Source organism: Mobula hypostoma, chromosome 10 (genome assembly GCF_963921235.1).
Source record: "Mobula hypostoma chromosome 10, sMobHyp1.1, whole genome shotgun sequence".
Taxonomy (NCBI): Eukaryota; Metazoa; Chordata; class Chondrichthyes; order Myliobatiformes; family Myliobatidae; genus Mobula; species Mobula hypostoma.
In genome coordinates, this window is record NC_086106.1 from 118,714,734 (window position 1) to 118,736,254 (window position 21,521).

At 38.9% G+C, this 21,521-nt stretch overlaps 1 protein-coding gene across 3 annotated transcripts in view; it reads left to right on the plus strand.

Annotated features, from left to right (window-relative positions):
* The window catches only part of mtm1 (myotubularin 1), a 181,599-nt gene extending 160,078 nt beyond the window's left edge, over positions 1-21,521 (plus strand). For all 3 annotated transcript variants that reach the window (XM_063061111.1, XM_063061109.1, XM_063061110.1), the window contains 6 exons: positions 813-998; positions 1,635-1,841; positions 4,698-4,790; positions 9,130-9,243; positions 12,259-12,432; positions 17,435-21,521. In XM_063061111.1, coding sequence (XP_062917181.1) covers positions 813-998; positions 1,635-1,841; positions 4,698-4,790; positions 9,130-9,243; positions 12,259-12,432; positions 17,435-17,611 — 951 coding nt within the window. In that variant the 3' untranslated portion in view covers positions 17,612-21,521. The remainder of the gene's footprint in view (positions 1-812; positions 999-1,634; positions 1,842-4,697; positions 4,791-9,129; positions 9,244-12,258; positions 12,433-17,434) is intronic.

The following is a 21,521-nucleotide window of genomic DNA, read 5'->3' on the forward strand; positions in this document are numbered from 1 at the left end:
TCAGATTCAAAAGATGTGAAAAAATAGCGGCTGGTGGTGTAGTGGCGTCAGCACTGGACTTCGAGACAAATGTCCCTAGTTCGAATCTGGCCGGCCCCTTGCACGCTTTCCAACCATTCTGGGTTGAGCATCAAGCTAACAACTTGGCCTTGTAAAAATCAGTCAAAATGCTATGGAAACAGCAAAAATGCCGCCCGATGCACCACAAGGTATGGAAAGAAACAACAGAATAAAAAAAGCTGTGAAAAGTAGCAGAATAAAAGTAAGTTATGTTTAGAGATTCATAAAATGTTCAAAAATTATCAAACTTATTAAAATGTGAATGAAATGAAAGCTAATCATTTCTCACTTTAATTCTTCATGTATGTATTTTACTGTAGGTACAGAAGCTGTTTAATAATGCCCAAGTTTTGAAAGTTGCAACATACTTTATGTCCTGGCATTATGGTGGGGTTGCATTCTGAAATCTTAGATTTTTAAATTGTGATTTGTGAATTTTGTAAGGTTGAATTTCTGTTACCTGAACTGCTCTGAAGCTGGGTACACTGAAACTCTAAGGTAATTTGACTAATGTTTTTCTGTTTCCAATAAAAAGCTACATTATTCAAAGGTCAATTACATATAATATCTTGAATGTTTTAAATGTTATTTTTGTATTTCTTGTATAATGTGATTTTAAAAAAATATTACCTGGTTGAGTTGCTTTGAAATTGTTATGTGTGTATCTTGTAAAAACCTCTTCCTCTTATCCAGTCCTATATAAATCACGGTCTTTTGTTGGTAATTGAGAATGTCCCCTTTTTATGTTTCAGGCTACTGGTGGAGGCTATGAAGGTGATGATGCCTATCAGAAAGCAGAACTCATTTTCCTTGACATTCATAATATCCATGTGATGAGGGAGTCTCTAAGGAAGTTGAAGGATATAGTGTACCCCACTGTGGAGGAGTCCCATTGGCTGTCAAGTCTTGAGTCTACACACTGGTTGGAACACATCAAGGTGAGGATGGTTCTGACTGCTGTTGTGTAAGGTGACTGGTGATGAGCAGCTAAACATGATGTGCTACATTCATATTTTATTTAAAGAAAGTAAGCAAAGTAGACAGCACAATTTCTCACCTTTCCAAGCCTGATTATGGAGATAATAATTTATACTTTGTTTTTACTTAAGTGCTACAATATGTTGGTTGTTAATTCAAACTTTTCACTAGGTTTCAATGTGGATGTGATAAATAAATGAATCTGAATTAACAAGTTGTCACAAAAATACTTTTAATTGTGCTTGTAATTTTTATTCAGTACCACCTTTTCAAGGATTTCAAAGTAGATTTATTATTAAAGAATGTATAAATTATACAACCTTGAGATTTGTTTGCTTACAGGCAGCCACAGAGCAAGAAACCCGAAAGAGCCCAATTAAAAATAAATAAAGACCAGCACCAAATGTGCAGAGAAAGGAAAACCAAAAACACAAATCATGCAAACAATAGAAGCAAGCAACAACATTCCGAACCAAAATGAATTTTTAGATCCTTTTAACTGAGTTTCTTGGAAACAATAAAGATTTATATTGTAAAATGAGTAAGCTTTTTTTTTAAAAAGAACCCATCTTTGCAACTTACATCTTTATATCTAGTTTGTTCTGGCAGGAGCCATCCAAGTCGCAGACAAAGTCGCATCTGGAAAGAATTCAGCATTGATCCACTGCAGTGATGGCTGGGATCGTACTGCACAACTAACATCTCTAGCTTTACTAATGCTTGACAGCTTTTATCGAACGACCAAAGGGTTTGAAGTACTTATTGAAAAGGAGTGGATAAGCTTTGGGCACAAATTTGCAACGGTAAGAATTTCAAACCACTATTCAGACTCTAATTTGTGAATTTTGTAAGGGTGAATTTATGTTACCCAACTGCTCTGATGCTGTGTACACGGAGTAATGTATAAGTCATAGTGTGGATAATATAAGAGTAACAGTATTCATTGCGTGACATAATACATGTATCTCTCACTGAAGAGAATCAAAATCCCTCTGAATAGAGGGTCCTTTGGAACATTGTAGCTTTTGGTACGGCTTAGGTTTTATTATGGAAAAGCTTGCTTATTGGCGAATGTTAATATTGAGACTCATTCATAATGTAATGTTTTGGATGCATTATAAAGGTCAACAAATGTCTGCTTTGTCTCCTTCCCTCATGCAATCCTCTTGAAATTAAGTTACTATTTTATTGCTGCAAACTTAAATTCTAATTATTAAATTATTACCTCTGGAGACAGAGGCGTATTGCAGAAACTGGTACAATTTAGTTTAGAGATAAAACTCGGTAACAGACACTTCTAGCCCAATGAGTCTATGTTCCCAGTTATACCTATGTGATCAATTAAACTACTAACCCATACGTCTTTGGAATATGGGAGGAAACCAGAGCACCTGGAGAAAATCTTCATGCATGGGGAGAATGTACATCATTTTAACAAACAGCAGCAGAAATTGAACTTTAGTTGCTGGCAGAGTAACAGCATTACGCTAATCACTACGCTACTGTGCTGCGTGTGCCCATAGGTGTTCTGAAGTTATAAAGATGTTGACAAATGTTAATACATTGTCTTTAGTGACATTTGCATGATGTTGATCATTTGGACCCAGTAAGATCTGCCGACCTATGTAATCTGCTGTCTGAAGTAACCTGCCAGCTGAAGTAAACGTTTTCCACTAAAATGCAGCTAATGGAAGGGCTGATTTCTTGAAATGTTGCTGAATTTTGAACAGCTGATATTACTGTTCAATTAGTTATTAACCAAGTGATTTACTATACTAAATTCAAAAGTTCTTTATAATGCATATAATTTCCTCTTTTGCTGAAAGGCAATGTCCTGCTGTAGAAATAGATTTAAGTTCAAAGTAAATTTATTATCAAGTTGCCATATACTACCCTGAGATTCATTTTCTTGTGGGCATTCACAGTAAGTACACCGAAACACAATAGAATCAATGAAAAACTGCAAACAATAAAGGTAGACAAATAAATAATGTGCAAAAGATGATGAACTGCAAATCCAAAAAGAAGAAACAGATAAACAATGAATATCAAGAATATGAGTGCTTGAAAATGAGTCCATAGTTTGTGGGAACATTTCAGTGATGGGTAAGTGAAGTTAGTCCCTCTGGTTCAAGAGCCTGATGGTTGAGGGGTAATAACTGTTCCTGAACCTCGTGTTGTGAGACCTGAGCTCCACTACCTCCTTCCTGCTGGCTGCAGTGAGAAGAGAGCATGTCCTGAGTGGTGTGGTCTTCGATTATGGATGCTGCTTTCCTGCGACAGTGCTCATTGGTGGGGAGGGCTTTAACTGTGATGGACTGGGATGTATTCACTAATTTTTGCAGGCTTTTCCATTCAAGGACATTGGTGTTTCCATACCAGACTGTGATGTAACTAGTCAATAGTCTCCATTGCACATTTATAGAAGCTTGCCGAAGTTTAAGAGGACATGCCATATCTGCGCAAGCTTCTAAGAAAGTAGAGGTATGGGTTTCTCTGGGTACTCTAGTTTCCTCCCACATTAATTGGTGACAGGTGTAATTGGGTGGTGCGGGCTTGTTGGGCTAGAGAGGCTGGTTACCATGCTATACCTTTAAATAAATAATAAATAACCCACTTAATATCTTAATATCAGCCCTCTTCACTAGCTTCTTGAGGACATTTATGGATGGGTAATAAATGTTAGCTTGCCTGCAATATGCGCATACCACAGATAATAAATGAAGAATTGAATACTATTTAGCTATAAAAGGATGATTCTGAAGAGTGTAATTTTTGTCTGAAGGCAAACACTGCAGATTGTTGGATATTTCCCGAATGGTAAAATGTACTTGCATAGCATTTGGAGCTGAATCTGAATTCTACCTTGGCTCACATGTTCTAAGCTGCTGGTGGGAGAGCCGTTTTTCACTTCTGCAGATGGTTAGCCGCTCCTGATGAACTGGAGGTCTAGCTCGTGTCATTGTAAAAGACAAATTTGTGATAATCACAGCATGAGTGCTGTAGGCTTAGTTATTAGGCCATCTGCCTCATAAATCTGGTGTATAAACTTAGTAGGACTAGGAGAGCAAGAGATAGCCACAAGATTCGGGGGATTTAGGATGGAAATGACAAGGAACTGCTTTTCCCAGAGAGTGGTGAATCTGTGGAATTCTCTGCCCAATGAAGCAGTAGAGATTACCTCAGTAAATATATTTAAGACAAGTTTGGATAGATTTTTGCATAGAAGGGGAATTAAGGGTTATGGGGAAAAGGCAGGGAGGTGGAAGTGAGTCCATGGCCAGATCAGCCATGATCTTATTGAACGGCGGAGCAGGCTCGATGGGCCAGATGGCCTACTCCTGCTCCTTTTCCTTATGTTCTAGATTATAGGAATGTATAGACATCCCCAATTGATGATAGGTATCTAGTAAAATTCTGATCATTCTTAAAATATAAGCCATAAACTCTATCAACATCTGAACAGGTTGCAGTCACAGGACCTTCAGTACTGCTAAGAATTTTATAACTGCTGCAATGTGTTTAGCATTATGCAAGATAGCATCGTCAATTTAAAATCGGGATGCTGTCAGTCGGCAATTATATATTTTTAAAATGAAGATTATCTGTAATCTTTAGTTGGATTGGGAAACACTTGTTGACTATGTTTTCCATTTTAGAGAGTTGGGCATGGTGATAAGAATCATGCAGATGCAGATCGATCTCCTATATTCCTGCAGTTCATTGACTGTGTGTGGCAAATGACAAAACAGGTGAGTGCTTTTAATACTAGGCCCCACTTGATGACTTGTTTCAAACTGAACTTCATGTTTCTGAATATTTTGATTAACTTCTACAGTGAGAATGTTGGTGTTACAGAAAGCTGTTTATACAATAAAATCAGATTTGGAAAAAGTACATTCATAGGATATGTATTTTTAAAATTTCATTTAAAATAATATTGCCCTGGATATTACGAAAAACATTGTTCCAGTAATATTCAATAGTTTATTTACAGTTCTACTCTTTTGAGGCCAGCTGAGGTCATAGAAAGTTAATATTGTAGCTTCAGATCTGAGGAGGGGGAGATGTCTTGACTGGGCTGATCATGGTAGTGACTTAAGTGCAGACAATGGCAGATTCACTTATAGATTTGTAGAGCACCACAACACAGGAGCAAGGCCTTTGGCCCAAAAGACCATAGACAAGAGCAGTTTAGGCCATTCAGCCCATTGAGTCTGCTCCACAATTTCATCATGGCTGATCCTGGATCCCATTCAACTCCATACACCTGCCCTCTCGCCATACTCCTTGATGCCTTGGCCAATCAGGAATCTATCAACTTCCACTTTGAATATACCCACAGACTTGGGCCTTCACCACAGTCTGTGGCAGAGCATTCCACAGATTCACCACTCTTTGGCTAAAAAAAAAATTCCTCTGCCTCTTTTAAAAGGCCACCATTCAATTTTGAGGTTGTGCCCTCTAGTTCTGGTTACCCCCACTACAGGAAGCATCCTCTCTGCATCCACCTTATCTCGTCCTTTCAACATTCAGTAGATTTCAAAGAGATCCCCACGCATTCTTCTAAATTCCAGTGAGTACAGGCCCAAAGCTGCCAAACACTCCTCATGTGTTAACCCCTTCATTCCTAGGATAATCCTCGTGAACCTCCTCTGGACTGTCTCCAATGACAATGCATCCTTTCTGAGATAAGGGGCCCAAACTGATGACAATACTCCAAGTGCAGCCTCATTGGTGTCTTATAAAGCTTCAGCATTATCTCCTTGCTTTTGTATTCTATTGCCCTTGAAATGAATGCCAATATTACATTTGCCTTCTTTACCACACTCAATCTCTAAATTAACCTTCTGGGAGTCTTGCATGAGGGCTCCTATGCCCCTCTGCACCTCTGATGTTTGAATTTTCTTCCCATTTAGATTATTGTCTGCACTATTGTTCCTTTTACCAAAATGAATTATCATGCATTTCCCAACACTGTACCATCTGCCACTTTTTTGCCCATTCTTCCAATTTGTCTAAGTCCTGCTGTAGTCGCACTGCTTCTTCAGCACCACCTACTTCACCACCTATCTTCTTATCATCTGTAAACATTGCCTCAAAGCCATCAATTCCACTATCTAAATCATTGACAAACAATGTGAAAAGTAGCAGTCCTAATACTGACCCCTGAGAACACAACTAGTCACTGGCAGCCAACCAGAAAAGGCCCCCTTTATTCCCACTTTGCTGCCTTTTGCCTGTCAGCCATTTCTCTATCCATGGCAGTATATTTCCTATAACACCATAGAATTTTATCTTATTAAGGAGCCTCATGTAAGCCACCTTATCAAACGCCTTCTGAAAATCTAAGCAAATGACATTCACTGCCTCTCCTTTGTTCACCCTGCTTGTTACTTCTCCGAAGAACTCTTAACAGGTTTGCTAGGTAAGATTTCCCTTTACAGAAACTATGCTGATTTTGACTTATTTTATCAAGTACCCTGAAACCTCGTCCTTAGTAATGGACTCCCAACACTTTACCAACCACTGAGATTAGGTTAACTGGCCTATAATTTCCTCTGTTTTGTCTTCCTTCCTTCTTGAAGAGTAAAATGACATTTGCAATTTTCCAGTCCTCCAGGACCATGTCAAAATCAGGTGATTCTTGAAAAATCATGAGCAATGCATCCATTATCTCTTCAGCAACATCTTTCAGGTGTCTAGGATGTAGTTCATCTGGTCCAGGTGACTTATCCACCTTAAGACCTTTCAGTTTGCCAAGCACTTTTCCTTTGTAATAGCAATGGCACTCACTACTGCTCCTTGACACTCATGGACTTCTGGCATATAGCTAGTGTCTTCCACAGTAAAGACTGAAGCAAGGTACTTATTTAGTTCATCTGCCATTTCTTTGTCTCCATTTCAGCATTACCAGCATCATTTTCCGGTAGTCCAATATCAACTCTCACCTCTCTTTTATTTTTTAGATACATGAAAAACTTTTAGTATCATGCTATATATTATCGGTTAGTTTGCCCTCGTATTTCATCTTTTCCCTTCTTATAGCTTTTTTAGTTGCCTTTTGTTGGATTTTAAAAGCTTCCCAATCATCCACCTTCCCACTCACTTTTGCTACCTTATATGCTGTTTCGTTGGCTTTTCTGCAGTCCTCAACATCCCTTGTCAGTCACGGTTGCCTAGCCCTGCCATTTGAGAACTTCTTCTGTGGTACATATCTATCCTGCGCCTTTGAACTATTCCCAGAAACTTCAGCCACCTCTGTTCTGCCATTATCCCCACCAGTATTCCCCTCCCAAACACCTGAGCAAGCTCTTCTCTCATGCCTCTGTAATTCCCTTTATTCCATTTCGATACTGATACATGTGACTTGGGCTTCTCCCTCTCAAGTTGCAGTATGAATTCAATCAGATTACAATCACTGCCTCCTAAGGGTTCCTTTACGTTAAGCTGACTAATAAAATCTGGGTCATTGCACTCACCCAATCTAAGATAGCATTTCCCCTAGCAGGCTCGAGCACAAGCTGCTCTAAAAACCCATCTCATAGGCATTCAACAAATTCCCTCTCTTGGAATCTGACACCAACCTGATTTTCCCCAGTCCCCTTGTATATTGAAGTCCCCCATTACAATTGTGAGATTGCCCTTTCCAGCTCCCTTTGCAATCTCAACCCCACATCTTGGCTACTATTTGGAGGCTTATATATGATTCCCATAATGATTTTTTTTACTCTTTCAGTTTCTTAACTCCACCCACAAAGATTTGACATTCTCTGAACCAATGTCACCTCTTCCTAAAGATGTAATTCCACTTCTTACCAATAGAGCCACACCACTGCCTATGCCTTCCTGCCTGTCCTTTTGATACAATTTATATCCTTTAATGTTAAAGTTCCAACTATGACCTTCTTTCAGCCATGACTCGGATGCCCATGTGACCAATCTCTAATTGCACCACGAGTTCATCCACCTTATTGCAAATGCTAAGTGCATTTAAATACAGCACCTTCAGTCCTGCATTCTTTGCCCTCATGAATTTTGCCTCTGTGGTACAATTTAACTCTTTGCTGTGTTTGCGGTTGTACCCAATCATTGGCTTGTCCTTCTTTACATCATCTACTTGTAAACCAGGTTGGCTGGTGGCGTAGTGGCATCAGCACTGGACTTAAAGGCAGATCATCCTGAGTTGAAGGCCTGGCAATCTACTTCCATATCTTGCCATGAAAACCCTGTGGTCCATGAGGTTACGAAGAGTCAGACTTAACGACTGAACAACAATGAACTTGTAAACCTGCTGGCTTGTCCTCATCTCTATCATACAGGTTCTCATTCCCCCTGCCATATTAGTTTAAACCACTCCCAACAGCTCCAGCAAACCTGTCTGCAAGGCCTCCCCTCGAATTCAAGTGTGTGAACTGGTCCATGCTGAACTGTTATTCTGCCTAGTGCTTTCAACCCAAATCTGAACCATAGCCTTCTATATCCCTCCCATCCATGTACTTATCCAAACTTCTCTTGTATGTAGCAATCAAACCTGCATCCACCACCTCTGGCAGCTCGTTTCCATTCTCACCACCTCCTAAGTCAGGTGTTCTTAAACGTTTTTGATGCCATGGACCAATACCATTAAACAAAGGGTCCGTGCACCACAGGTTGGGAACCCCTGGTCTAAGTGAAGGAGTTCGCCCTCATGTTCCCCTTAAGTATTTCACCTTTCACCCTCAACCTATAACTTGTAGTTCTAGTCTCACCCAATCTCAGTGGAAAAAGCCTGCTTGCATTTACCCTGTAAATAACCCTCATAATTTTGTATATCTCTATCAAATCTCCCACCATTCTTATACAGAAGTGAAGATTAGAAAAGAAGTGTCTGTGGGTATGGGAGGCTGAAACTTGGGCAATTTGAGTCAAATGACTCGTTCTGGTGAGAAAATGTCAGCTTTTATTTGGTATTATTAAATGAAATATAAATTAGACTAATTTGAACTAGGACTCCCCATCTTATTGTGAGGTAAAGTAAAAGTTTCATTTTCACCTTTGAGGAGATTTATTAAAGTATGCTCAAAGGGATATTTTTTCTTTTGGTTCTAGTTTCCAACTGCCTTCCAGTTTAATGAAGTTTTCTTGATTACCGTTCTGGATCATCTGTACAGCTGTCGGTTTGGAACCTTCCTTTACACTTGTGAACAGCAGCGCACAAAGGAGGTTGGTATAAGCACAGTTTGGAGACTACCTACCAGACATCTAGTGGTGATCACCATGGTGGATTCTGTATACCTGCTTAATTACTTAAAACCTGTGGTTAGGCACTGAAACTGGTTTGGGAGATGGGAAGGATAAGGGAGGGAGGTGGGATAAGAATGAAGGTACGTGGATTTTAAAAATTATTTTGTATTTCCCACCTTTTTAAACTAAGCGTGTGCTATAATATTCTTTTCATCCTGGTTGCCTTTATTTCACTCTTATTTTCTCTTCAGCTGTTTTTATTTCACTGCACCTATTTCTCTCTCAATTCTGGTTTAGTTTCTCCTTGGCTCCTTTCCTTTCATATTTGCACTCTGTGGCCACTTTATTAACGCTCAAGTACACTGCTTGTTAATGCATACATCTAATTCAAGATTTAAGATTGATGATTGTGTAATGTCATTTCCAGTACACAAGTGTAAAGGAGAATGAAGTAATTGTTACTCCAGATCCAATGCAGCACAAAAAGAAACATAATAAGATAAAAAGCACAATAATAACAAAATACACAATAAATAAATACATAAAATGGGTTACATACATTGATTGTATGTCCAGAAAGTGACGCTAGGCACAGGAGTATCTGAACATAAGGTGACTGATAGGAAATGATAAACTAGTGGTGGGGTGGTGGGTTAGCGGGTGGAGGTGTTGATCAGCCTTACTCTTTGGGGAAAGTAACTGTTTTTAGAGTCTGGTGATCTTGGCTATGTAGCTTTCTCCCTGATGGGAGTGGGACAGACTGTCCATGAACAGAGTGGGTGGGATCCCTCATGATGTTACTGGCCATTTTCTGGCATCTTTTTGTACATACACGTCTTTGATGGCAGATATGCCTGTGACAGTGATGTGTTGGGCTGTTCTGACTACCCACTATAGAGCCTTCCTATCCACCGGAGTGCAGGTTTGGTATCCTACAGTGTTAGGATGCTCTCTACTGCAGCGGTCCCCAACCACCGGGCCGCGGACTGGTACTGGGCCACAAAGCATGTGCTATCGGGCCATGAGGAAACGATATGAGTCAGCTGCACCTTTCCTCATTCCCCGTCATGCACTGTTGAACTTGAACATGGGGTTGCCAACTGTCCCGTATTTGCCGGGACATCCTGTATATTGGGCTAAATTGGTTTGTCCCATATGGGACCGTCCTTGTCCCGTATTTCCCCCGCTAAGGTAGAGGGTTCTTATGAAACCTTTGGTGCCGAAATGGCGTGAAGCGAAGAATGAATTACCATTAATTTATATGGGAAAAATTTTTGAGCGTTCCCAGACCCAAAAAATAACCAACCAAATCATACCAAATAACACATAAAACTGAAAATAAATAACACTAATATATAGTGAAAGCAGGAACGATATGATAAATACACAGCCTATATAAAGTACAAATAATGTATGTACAGTGTAGTCAGGAAGGTGGGGAGAAAAATCGGCACATACGCGCATGCGCACATCACATGTGCACACAGGTGCCCGTGCAAGGCTTCATGGTCATGGTAGTCTTTCTTGGTGTAAACACAAGTGTCCCGGGATTTGACTGCTACTTTTGTCCCTTATTTGGGAGTGAGAAAGTTGGCAATCCTAACTGTAAAAGACATGTTGAGGTGAGTTTAACCCTACTTCCCTACCTGAACACCGCCCCCCCCCCCCCCCGGTCGGCCAGTCTGCAAGAATATTGTCAATATTAAACCAGTTTGCAGTGCACAAAAGGTTGGGGACCCCTGCTCTACTGCATGTCTGTAGAAGGACATAATCGTATGGCAGCAACTCATTGCACAAAAGCATGCAGACATGGTCAAGAGGTTCAGTTGTTCTTCAGGCCAACTTCAGATTGGGGAAGAAATGTGATCTAAAAACCTTTGACCATAGAATGATTGTTTGTGCCAGACGGGATGGTTCGAGTATCTCAGAAGCTGCTGATCTGGGATCAGCAACAGTCTCAAGAGTTTACAGACAATCATGTGAAAACAAAAAAAAAAAAAATTCAGTGAGTGGCAGTTCTGTGGGCAAAAGTGCCTTGTTAATGAGAATGTTCAAACTGGTTCAAGCTGACAGGAAGGTGACAGTAACTCAAATAACCTCACGTTACAACAGTGGTGTGCAGAAGAACAATTCTGAATGCACAATGCATTAGGCCTTGAAGTGGATGGGCTAATAAAATGGCCACTGAGTGCACTTTCCATTATTTTTGACTTTTATTGGGGGAGTCAGCAGCTATTAATGAAAGCAGATGGAAGGGAAGAGGTGGGGAAGCAACTGAAATTGAATCTCATAAAGAACATATTTTCCATTATCTTTTGTGTCATATTTTGGAATCCAAAACTCAAGATACAAAATTCCAGAAGAAAGGGAAGAATTGCAGCATACTCTTAATTGAAAGAATGTATCTTTGTGCCGATAATGCCATTTTAACTCTGCTGCCATTATTTTTTTCATGCTAGTTGACTTGCTGTGTCGTTGTTATGTGCCTTGGGACATTTTACTGCATTAAAGACACTTTATAAATGTAAGGAAACACTAATTTTGTGGGTCTCTTTTCCTGGAACTGCTTCTCTGCTTGCTTCCCTTATTCTTTTTCTGTCTCTTTTTCCTCTTTCTGTCTCTGTATGGCCTGTGCTTCTTATCAGTACTTCTCTTTCCCTCTGCCTTGTCTTTTTCTGTATCTCACTGAATTTATCATTTCTATCTTTTGTATGTTTTCAAATTTTATATGACTTGAGACTCTGACCTGATAAAAATAAATTATCCTGTCGGTTCTTGGGTATTGAATTACAGCTTTCCTCTTGGATATCAGCATAACCATGTAATTGTCTGAAAACTTATAATTCAGTTCAGATCTATTTTACTAATGTAAATTGTTGAGTACAATATTAACCATTTAAGAAATGGTTGAAGATAAAATATACCATATAATCATCAGATTGTAGTATTTGTACAACATTATCTATTATCATTCATTTTCTTTCTTGATTGAAGGAGTTGCGGAAAAGGACAGTATCCTTGTGGTCTTTTGTAAATAGTGATATGGACAAATACATCAATCCCTTCTATACAAAAGACCACCGTGTATTATACCCAGTGGCCAGCATGCGGCATTTGGATCTCTGGGTCAACTATTACATCCGTTGGAACCCTTGGTTCAGACAACAGGTATGGAGATGATGAGAAAGATCAAATTGTCTTCCATGCACTGTGTGTTTCTGCAAGAGCAAGTAAGGTTTTGAAGGTGCAAAATAGCCAGAAAGTTGTTCCTTTTGTGGTTATGCACTTTGGTTTGTCAGACACCAATGTGAGATGATGAATTTCTTGAGATATTATTGCTTACTCCATGAGAAAGGGGTGTTGTTATAGAATTAAGCCATTTGACCATCTCTTCCTTTAAATGATTAAAGATCAGTTTTCTGTTTAGTTTTACTATTCTTTAACATGGTATGTGCTGCTCATAATCCCAACTCAATTTAAATACAATATTTTCACTGATCCTGATTTCTCCTCTTAAAACGTGTACATTGAGCAGTTTTACTAAAACTCGATCATAACATCAGACTGAATCTGTCATATTTCCATCAATATGATTAATGCTTTATTGAGGTTTTATGAAGCTTTGGTCAGACCTCAGTTGGAGTATTGTGAGCAGTTTGGGGCCCCTTATCTAAGAAAGGATGTGCCAGCATTGGAGAGGACCAGAGAAGGTTCGTGACATTAATGGCTCTGGGCCTGTACTTGTTGAAGTTTAGAAGAATGAGGGGGTATGCTATTGAACCTATCAAATATTGCAAAGCCCAGATAGAGTAGACATGGAGAGTACGTTTCCTATAAGGAGGAATTTAGGACGAGAGGGCACAACCTCAGAATAGAAGGGTGTCCCTTTAGAACAGGGATGAGAAATTTCTTTGGCCGGAAGGTGGTGGATCTAGAATTCATTGTCACAGATGGCTCTGGAGGCTGTCATTGAGTATATTTAATGTGGAGGTTCTTGATTGGTAAGGGCATCAAAGGTAATGGGGTTGAGAGGGATAATAAATCACCCATATTGAAATGGCAGAGCAGACTCAATGGGCAGAATGTTTAATTCTGCTCCTGTGTTTTATGGTCTTATCAGATAATGAATTTGTTGCATGAGATTTTGTTGCTTACTCCATGACAAAGGCTGTTGTTACAGAATGTGCCATTCAACCATCACTTCCTTTAAATGATTAAAGATAATTTTTCTTCTGATTTTTTTTCATGTGTTGTTTTAAATCCCAAATCAATCTAATGTACCTTCTAGATTTTCACTGATGCTCATATCTCTTAAAGCTAATCATTAATTTGTGTGGTACAGTTTTGCTAATCTTGAATCTAATAATTAGTCAGTTTGTCTTTGACTAGTCTGTGCTGCTTTACTTAATTAACTCAAATTTCTATGGATGCTTGATACTGTTTTCCCAAATTTTTGTTTTAAAAGCTTCCATGGGCTGCGATTAAACTGATAGCTTGCTGTTGAAGGTATCCTTGTCATCATTTTTGAACATTGGTGTTGCTTTTTTCATTTTTCAGTCCTCTGATGCCTTCCCAGTATCGAGAGGTATTTGAAATATTATGCCAAGTCCTTTCTGATATCCCTTGGCAATCTCAAATGCTACCATTTAAACCTGTTCGTAGTTTAAGCTTTGCTTGTCTTTTTGATGTCTCCTTTTCACCTGACATCCCAGTTATTGTTTCTACAACCTTTTGTTCCACTGAGATTTTATTAGCATCCTATTCCTTGACAAGGATGAAGTACTTTCTAGGTATCCCAGCCATGTGCATTGTCCCTGCATACAAGTTCACTTTCCTTAGTGCCTAATCAATCTCATCCTTACTCTTACCGCCCACTTATAATTTAATTGCCTGTGGAGTAATTTTGCATTCCTTTTTAAATTAGCTTCCATTCTGTTTTCGCATGGTCTCTTTGCCATCTTTTTTTTTTGTTCACCTTTCTGTTTACTGTATTCAGCCTATTTCTCATTGGCTGAATACAGTAAACAGAAAGTTACTGTAAGTGTTGTTACACAGGAACTTCCAGGGGTTTTTGACATTGTGACAGTGAAGGTTTCACATTTGGGATAGTTTGTGATTTTAAATGAACTTACAGGAAGAGGCATTCCTGTATACCTGCTGACATTTTTTTTCTAGACAGCAAAGGTCAAAGATCCTGCAGCTGGTGTCACAGAAGCCTTGTCAAGTTGCTCCAATACATCTTGTAGTTGGTATACTTGGCAGCAGCTGACACACGACACACTGATAGCAGAGGGAGTGGATGGGACGCCCTTCAAGTGGACTGCTTTGTTGGAAATGGTAGTCAGCTAATTGAATGCTGTTGGAACCGTACTGAAGTGGGGAGTAATCCCTCACGCTTTTGTGCCTTACAGATACTGGAGTTGTTAGGAGTGAGAAGGTAAATCACACACTGCAAACATCCAGTCTCTCACCTATTCTTGTAGTCATAATATATATGGAATTGGTTTAGTTTACTATTCATGGTGAGGCAAGTAATTATTGAAATGCTCTGTGCATCAGTTGCCATATTTAACATTGCTCAAGAACATGAAGGATTGAGTGGGTTGGAAGAGATTGTGAACTTAAATCACAAAAAGAACTTTTTAACTTTGTGGGAGAATATTTTTTCTATAATGTTGTCACAAATAACTTCCCTAATATTGATTGGCACCTGGTTAGTTCCAATGGTTTAGACAGGGCAGAGTTTGTTAAGTGTGTCCAGGACGGATTCCTGTCACAGTATGTGGACAGGCCGACTAGGGGGAATGCCATACTAGATCTAGTACTAGGTAATGAACCACGTCAGGTCACAGATCTCTCAGTGGGTGAGCATCAGGGGGACAGTGACTACTGCTCCCTGGCCTTTAACATTATCATGGAAAAGGATAGAATCAGAGAGGACAGGAAAATTTTTAATTGGGGAGGGGCAAATTATGAGGCTATAAGGCTAGAACTTGCGGGTGTAAATTGGGATGATGTTTCTGCAGGGAAATGTACTATGGACATGTGGTCGATGTTTAGGGATCTCTTGCAGGATGTTGGGGATAAATTTGTCCCGGTGAGGAAGATAAAGAATGGTAGGGTGAAGGAACCATGGGTGACAAGTGAGGTGGAAAATCTAGTCAGGTGGAAGAAGGCAGCATACATGAGGTTTAGGAAGCAAGGATCAGATGGGTCTATTGAAGAATATAGGGTAGCAAGAAAGGAGCTTAAGAAGGGGCTGAGGAGAGCAAGAAGGGGGCATGAGAAGGCCTTGGCGAGTAGGGTAAAGGAAAACCCCAAGGCATTCTTCAATTATGTGAAGAACAAAAGGAAGACAGGAGTGAAGGTAGGACCGATTGGAGATTAAGGTGGGAAGATGTGCCTGGAGGCTGTGGAAGTGAGCAAGGTCCGCAATGAATACATCTCTTCGGTATTCACCAATGAGAGGGAACTTGATGACAGTGAGGACAATATAAGTGAGGTTGATGTTCTGGAGCATGTTGATATTAAGGGAGAGGAGGTGTTGGAGTTGTTAAAATACATTAGGACGGATAAGTCCCTGGGGTCTGACGAAGTATTCCCCAGGCTGCTCCACGAGGCGAGGGAAGAGATTGCTGAGCCTCTGGCTAGGATCTTTATGTCCTTGTTGTCCACGGGAATGGTACCGGAGGATTAGAGGGAGGCGAATGTTGTTCCCTTGTTCAAAAATGGTAGTAGGGATAGTCCGGGTAATTATAGACCAGTGAGCCCTACGTCTGTAGTGGGGAAAGCTGTTGGAAAAGATTCTTAGAGAGAGGATCTATGCGCATTTAGTGAATCATGGTCTGATCAGGGACAGTCAGCATGGCTTTGTGAATGGCAGATCATGTCTAACAGGCCTGGTAGAGTTCTTTGAGGAGGTGACCAGACATATAGATGAGGGTAGTGCAGTGGATGTGATCTATATGGATTTTAGTAAGACATTTGACAAGGTTCCACACAGTAGGCTTATTCCGAAAGTCAGAAGGCATGGGATCCAGGGAAGTTTGGCCAGGTGGATTCAGAACTGGCTTGCCTGCAGAAACCAGAGGGTCATGGTGGAGGGAGTACATTTGGATTGGAGGGTTGTGAATAGTGGTGTCCCACAAGGATCGGTTCTGGGATCTGTACCTTTCATGACTTTTATTAATGACCTGGATGTGGGGGTAGAAGAATGGGTTGGCAAGTTTGCAGACGACACAAAGGTTGGTGGTGTTGTGGATAGTGTAGAGGATTGTCAAAGATTGCAGAGAGACATTGATAGGATGCAGAAGTGGGCTGAGAACTGGCAGATGGAGTTCAACCCGGAGAAGTGTGAGGTGGTACACTTTGGAAGGACAAACTCCAAGGCAGAGTACAAAGTAAATGGCAGGATACTTGGTAGTGTGGAGGAGCAGAGGGATCTGGGGGTACATGTCCACAGATCCCTGAAAGTTGCCTCACAGGTAGATAGGGTAGTTAAGAAAGCTTATGGAGTGTTACTTTCATAAGTCGAGGGATAGAGTTTAAGAGTCACAATGTAATGATGCAGCTCTATAAAACTCTGGTTAGGCCACACTTGGAGTACTGTATCCAGTTCTGGTCACCTCACTATAGGAAGGATGTGGAAGCATTGGAAAGGGTACAGAGGAGATTTACCAGGATGATGCCTGGTTTAGAGAGTATGTGTTATGAGATTAAGGGAGCTAGGGCTTTACTCTCTGGAGAGAAGGAGGATGAGAGGAGACATGATAGAGGTATACAAGATATTAAGAAGAATAGATAGAGTGGACAGCCAGCGCCTCTTCCCCAGGGCACCACTGCTCAATATAAGAGGCTTTAAGGTAAGGGGCGGGAAGTTCAAGGGGGATATTAGAGGAGGTTTTTTTTTTACTCAGAGTGGTTGGTGCGTGGAATGCACTACCTGAGTCAGTGGTAGAGGCAGATACACTAGTGAAATTTAAGAGACTGCTAGATAGGTATATGGAGGAATTTAAGATGGGGGGTTATATGGGAGGCAGGGTTTAAGGGTCGGCACAACATTGTGGGCTGAAGGGCCTGTACTATTCTATGTTCTATAAAATAACACCATTTTACTCATAACCAAATACTTAATCTTTTATTAATGGTGTTCTTGTTCCTCTCTGAACAGCAAGATCCAGTTCAACAGCGATACAAAGAATTGTTGGTGATACGAGAGCAGTTATTGAAGAAACTAGAGGAACTACAGATTTCAGACTCCTCAACAGGAATGATTCCCCATGTTTCTAATTCATCAACTCCATCTTCTACAATGCCTGTATCTCCACGGTCACAGACAACTCTTTGAGATATAGAAATCTGAATCATTGTAGCTCGGATTACTTTAGAAACTGTAAAAAGTTTATAAATGTTATCCTGCAGCATGTTAAAAGAATGCTGGATAGGGGTGTTGATTTATTTGCATGTTAATACTATAATGCTTCTTTATACAAAAATGAATTAAAACTATTTTGATAAATATATTATTCTAAATTACGCTTGTGCCTTAGTTTAAATGGTAGCAGGCTGCCATTTACATAGGGTTAATGTCCTGCTATTTCTGTTTAAGTCAGTAGCATTGCTGACTTTCTTAGTCACTGAATAAAGAAAACTGTGGAATTACTCATCTCAAATCTATGAGTAGCAGGAGTCTGGCCTACTGCTATCAAGCTTCTATGGGTTAAACTAATTCGATAGCATTTGTGGCTTGCACAGTAAATTACACTGCTCCCTACCATAGTGTTAAGTAGACAGTCAAAAGCCAATGCCAAACATTATAAGCACTAGGTTAGGAAGATCTTTGAAACACATTGAGAGGAAATTGATCTCGGGGTATAGCACAAAATGGGCAAAGTAAGGTGACAACTTATTTTGCATTCTGCTTTATTCACAGGCTGCCAATTAGTTGTTGCCTGTTAGCACCATTGCCCATTTTTAGTTCCGTACCCCCCATGTATGTGACTGTAGATGGTCATGTTCTCCAAAGCTCTGTATTTTACAGTGTTGCTTTTTTAATTATCAAACATCAGGGTTTGAATAAAAGATGAACTTCAGTATTTTACAGTCTGGACTTACTCACATTTTATAAATAAAAACTTACATTTGAACACAACTATTGGTTTATACCTATATTAAAAAAAACAGTAGTGCAGGAAGACCTACATTCCTGATGGAGCAACTCAGCTACATGAAAATAACCAGTGTATTTGCCTACTGTACGTAATAGTGGGTTGTTTGTCTCTCATAAAATATTACACATAATTTAAACAAAATAATCGTTTCATGGAAATGCTGACATAACTTGACCCTTAAAGGTTGTATTCAGTTTCAATTTTAGAAATAGTTTTATTTTTGTGGGCCAGAAAGCATAATGACTGATGTTGGAATGTGTTGCATTTTAGTAACTGATTTACCTCACCTTTCATTGTTTAGCACCCTTGTACCAATGGATCTGAAAATAACATGGGTTTAAAGCTGAAAATTCCCATAGAAATGGATGTCAAGAAAATGGCCCACGAAAAGGTTAAATGTTTGACTGTTAAAAATATCAAAAGTGATCATAGGCTTTAGTTCTCAATTCTCCAGTGCTGCAGAGATGTTCTGGATAGCGTAGTACCTTGATTGTGCTTTGGGACATTTTATATCTGCCAAATTTAATGTAAAAATTAGTTTAGGATTTCCTGTTTGTTGTGCAAGGCCCAGAAATCCCTAACTGCTTTGCTTTTTGTATCTAACATAAAAGTAACTTATTTTTAAGAGTAAATTAAATTGAGCTTAATTAATTTGGCAGCATTCAATAATTTCAGAGTGGATTCAAATCACATTACAGACTTCGTTAAATTTTTTTTTAGACTGAAAGAACTATATTGTTAAGAGTGGCAGGCTTCACCTGTCAGTGCAAGTCAATGTAAAATATCTTGTGTTCTTCATGGTAGCAAACGAGGTCTTATGATATATTGGCCAATGTTGATTATTAGGTATCACTAATAAGTCTTGTGCTTTTGGGTTCACCTTCTAAAATCCAGAACTTTACCTGCATACCAACAATATTTGCACTTAAAAAAAGACTTGTGGTTTGGAATAGTGTATGGGTGTTTTCTTTTTGGCGTTTCCAATTTGTCTCAAATTGAACACGCAATCCTAACTTCAAAGTTGGTACAATACCCAACTCCTATTCTTGATGCAAGTTTGCTTCAAGTTCCGGAGGTCGGCATTAAATTTAGGTGCTTCCCAGTCTTTGCCATTGATACATTATTCTCCTGAAACTGAAAAGGCAGTTTTGAGAAATAGGTTTGACCTTAAAATTTATATTTCCTAAAATTTGTGAAGTTTTTATTTTTAATGTGGCTGTTTCAAAGTCTGCTTTGTTGCTGTTGATCCCTTTGGAATTCCCAGGCATTTGTAGGCCAAAAGTCATTATACTGTCTTCAATATAAATACTTCCTAGATTGTAAATCTGAACCTGAGATCAATTGGGAAATGTGTGACAACTTTAAATTATGACTATCCATCATAATTGGTAGATGGAATTATCTGTAGCTGTTAAGGCAGCAAAACATAGAATCTGGTGTGGATAACCGCCATGTAAGAAGATCTGAAGTTCCCACTATTCTGTCGGGCTGTAATGTACAGCTGCTTTCTGGAGTTTTCTGCTGTACATTCATCGTAGCGATGGCATATTTCCTGTTGGTTTTTTGGGGGATTAATTAGGTGTACTGCCATTCATTACCTCAGTTTAACAATGTCTCAGTCTCAGTGTTAAATTAAGTTGAATTAAAGGCTTAGAAACTTTAATTGTTTTTATCTACTTAGTAATAAATATGCCCATGTTGTCTTTGCAAATCGTAAATTGCGCATTATTAATCATTCCATTTCTCCACAAAAATATTATTAAACATCAGAAATCCAGGCTGCTTGAATTGTTTTCCTTTTGGTTAATCAGTAACTGAGCTACTTAATTGTTTTATCTGTAGTAGCCAAAGGCCTTTATTTTGTGGGCTATGAAGCATTTATAATTAATTATAACAGATTAACAGATTATAGCAGATTAAACTGTTACTTAAGGCTGATGCTCTCAAAATCTACTGATAATCAGACTATATTTTGTAGCTAAATACTATTGTTATTGATTTCTTACTGTTTTGGTTCTCCAAGCTTTTGTATAAGATCACAAGAAAGTACTAAAAGGTTCATGTATGATGCACATATTTCATTGTGACTACTGACTGTATTAATTTTAATATTGCCCTCATAGAGAACAACTTGCTTTGAAATATGTCGGATGTAAAATGAGCTTATATGACTGCAGCACAAGTAAATAGATGAAAAAAATTCTAAAGTGTACTCTGGGATTGAGATGCTGTGTTTTACGCAGGGTTAGAAGATTCAACACTTGAATTAGAGGTATTTTGTATGTGTGCTATAACCCATTGTTAATCTCTTTTGCGTGTTCTTTTACACTGTATGATTTCCAAATCTTTCCATCAAATTAACAAATTATTTTAATGTTCATTAAAATCAGTTTTATAACTGTTAATGAATGTAATTAAATATACAATAGGTAAATAACAGCACTTGCAAATATTTATTAGGTTTAACAGAATATTGAGACTTTATCTTTGTGGTTTAATTCTAGTTTGATATAGCGTCCATGTTCTTTTTATGTCCTGTTTAGATTTACTTGACAATATGCTTTGCCACTACCAAATGGACAGAAACGACTTTCCAAGATGGTTGAATTCCTGGGTTCATTGGCATTACTGAAAATTGACTTAAGCTTGAAACCGTAAAACATAAAATCTCTTTGCCATTTCTTTAAAAAAAAATTCAACAAATTTCACCCTTATTGTTTTGTTGCGTTTTCTTGAATGTCTGTTTTTTGTGTATATTTATTGTTTTCTCAGGATATTTGCCTTCAATCTCGCATTCTGCTTTTTGTTTCCACATCTGCAGTTTCTGAAAACTGCATGATTTAACAGGGGACAAGAATACAGTTTATCAAAGTTGAAACATTAAAAATAATGGAATAATTTGAGACTATAGAATGAGGGACTAATCTTTTCATATGCTTTGTATACATTACATTAAAAACTGATGTTTATAATTAAACAGTATACAAAATTGATTTATGTTATGTTTGCCTTGTACAGTCAAATATGCTACTGTTTAACTATTGAGAAATAAAAATTGAGATATCTGAAGGTGTTCTGACGTTTCAC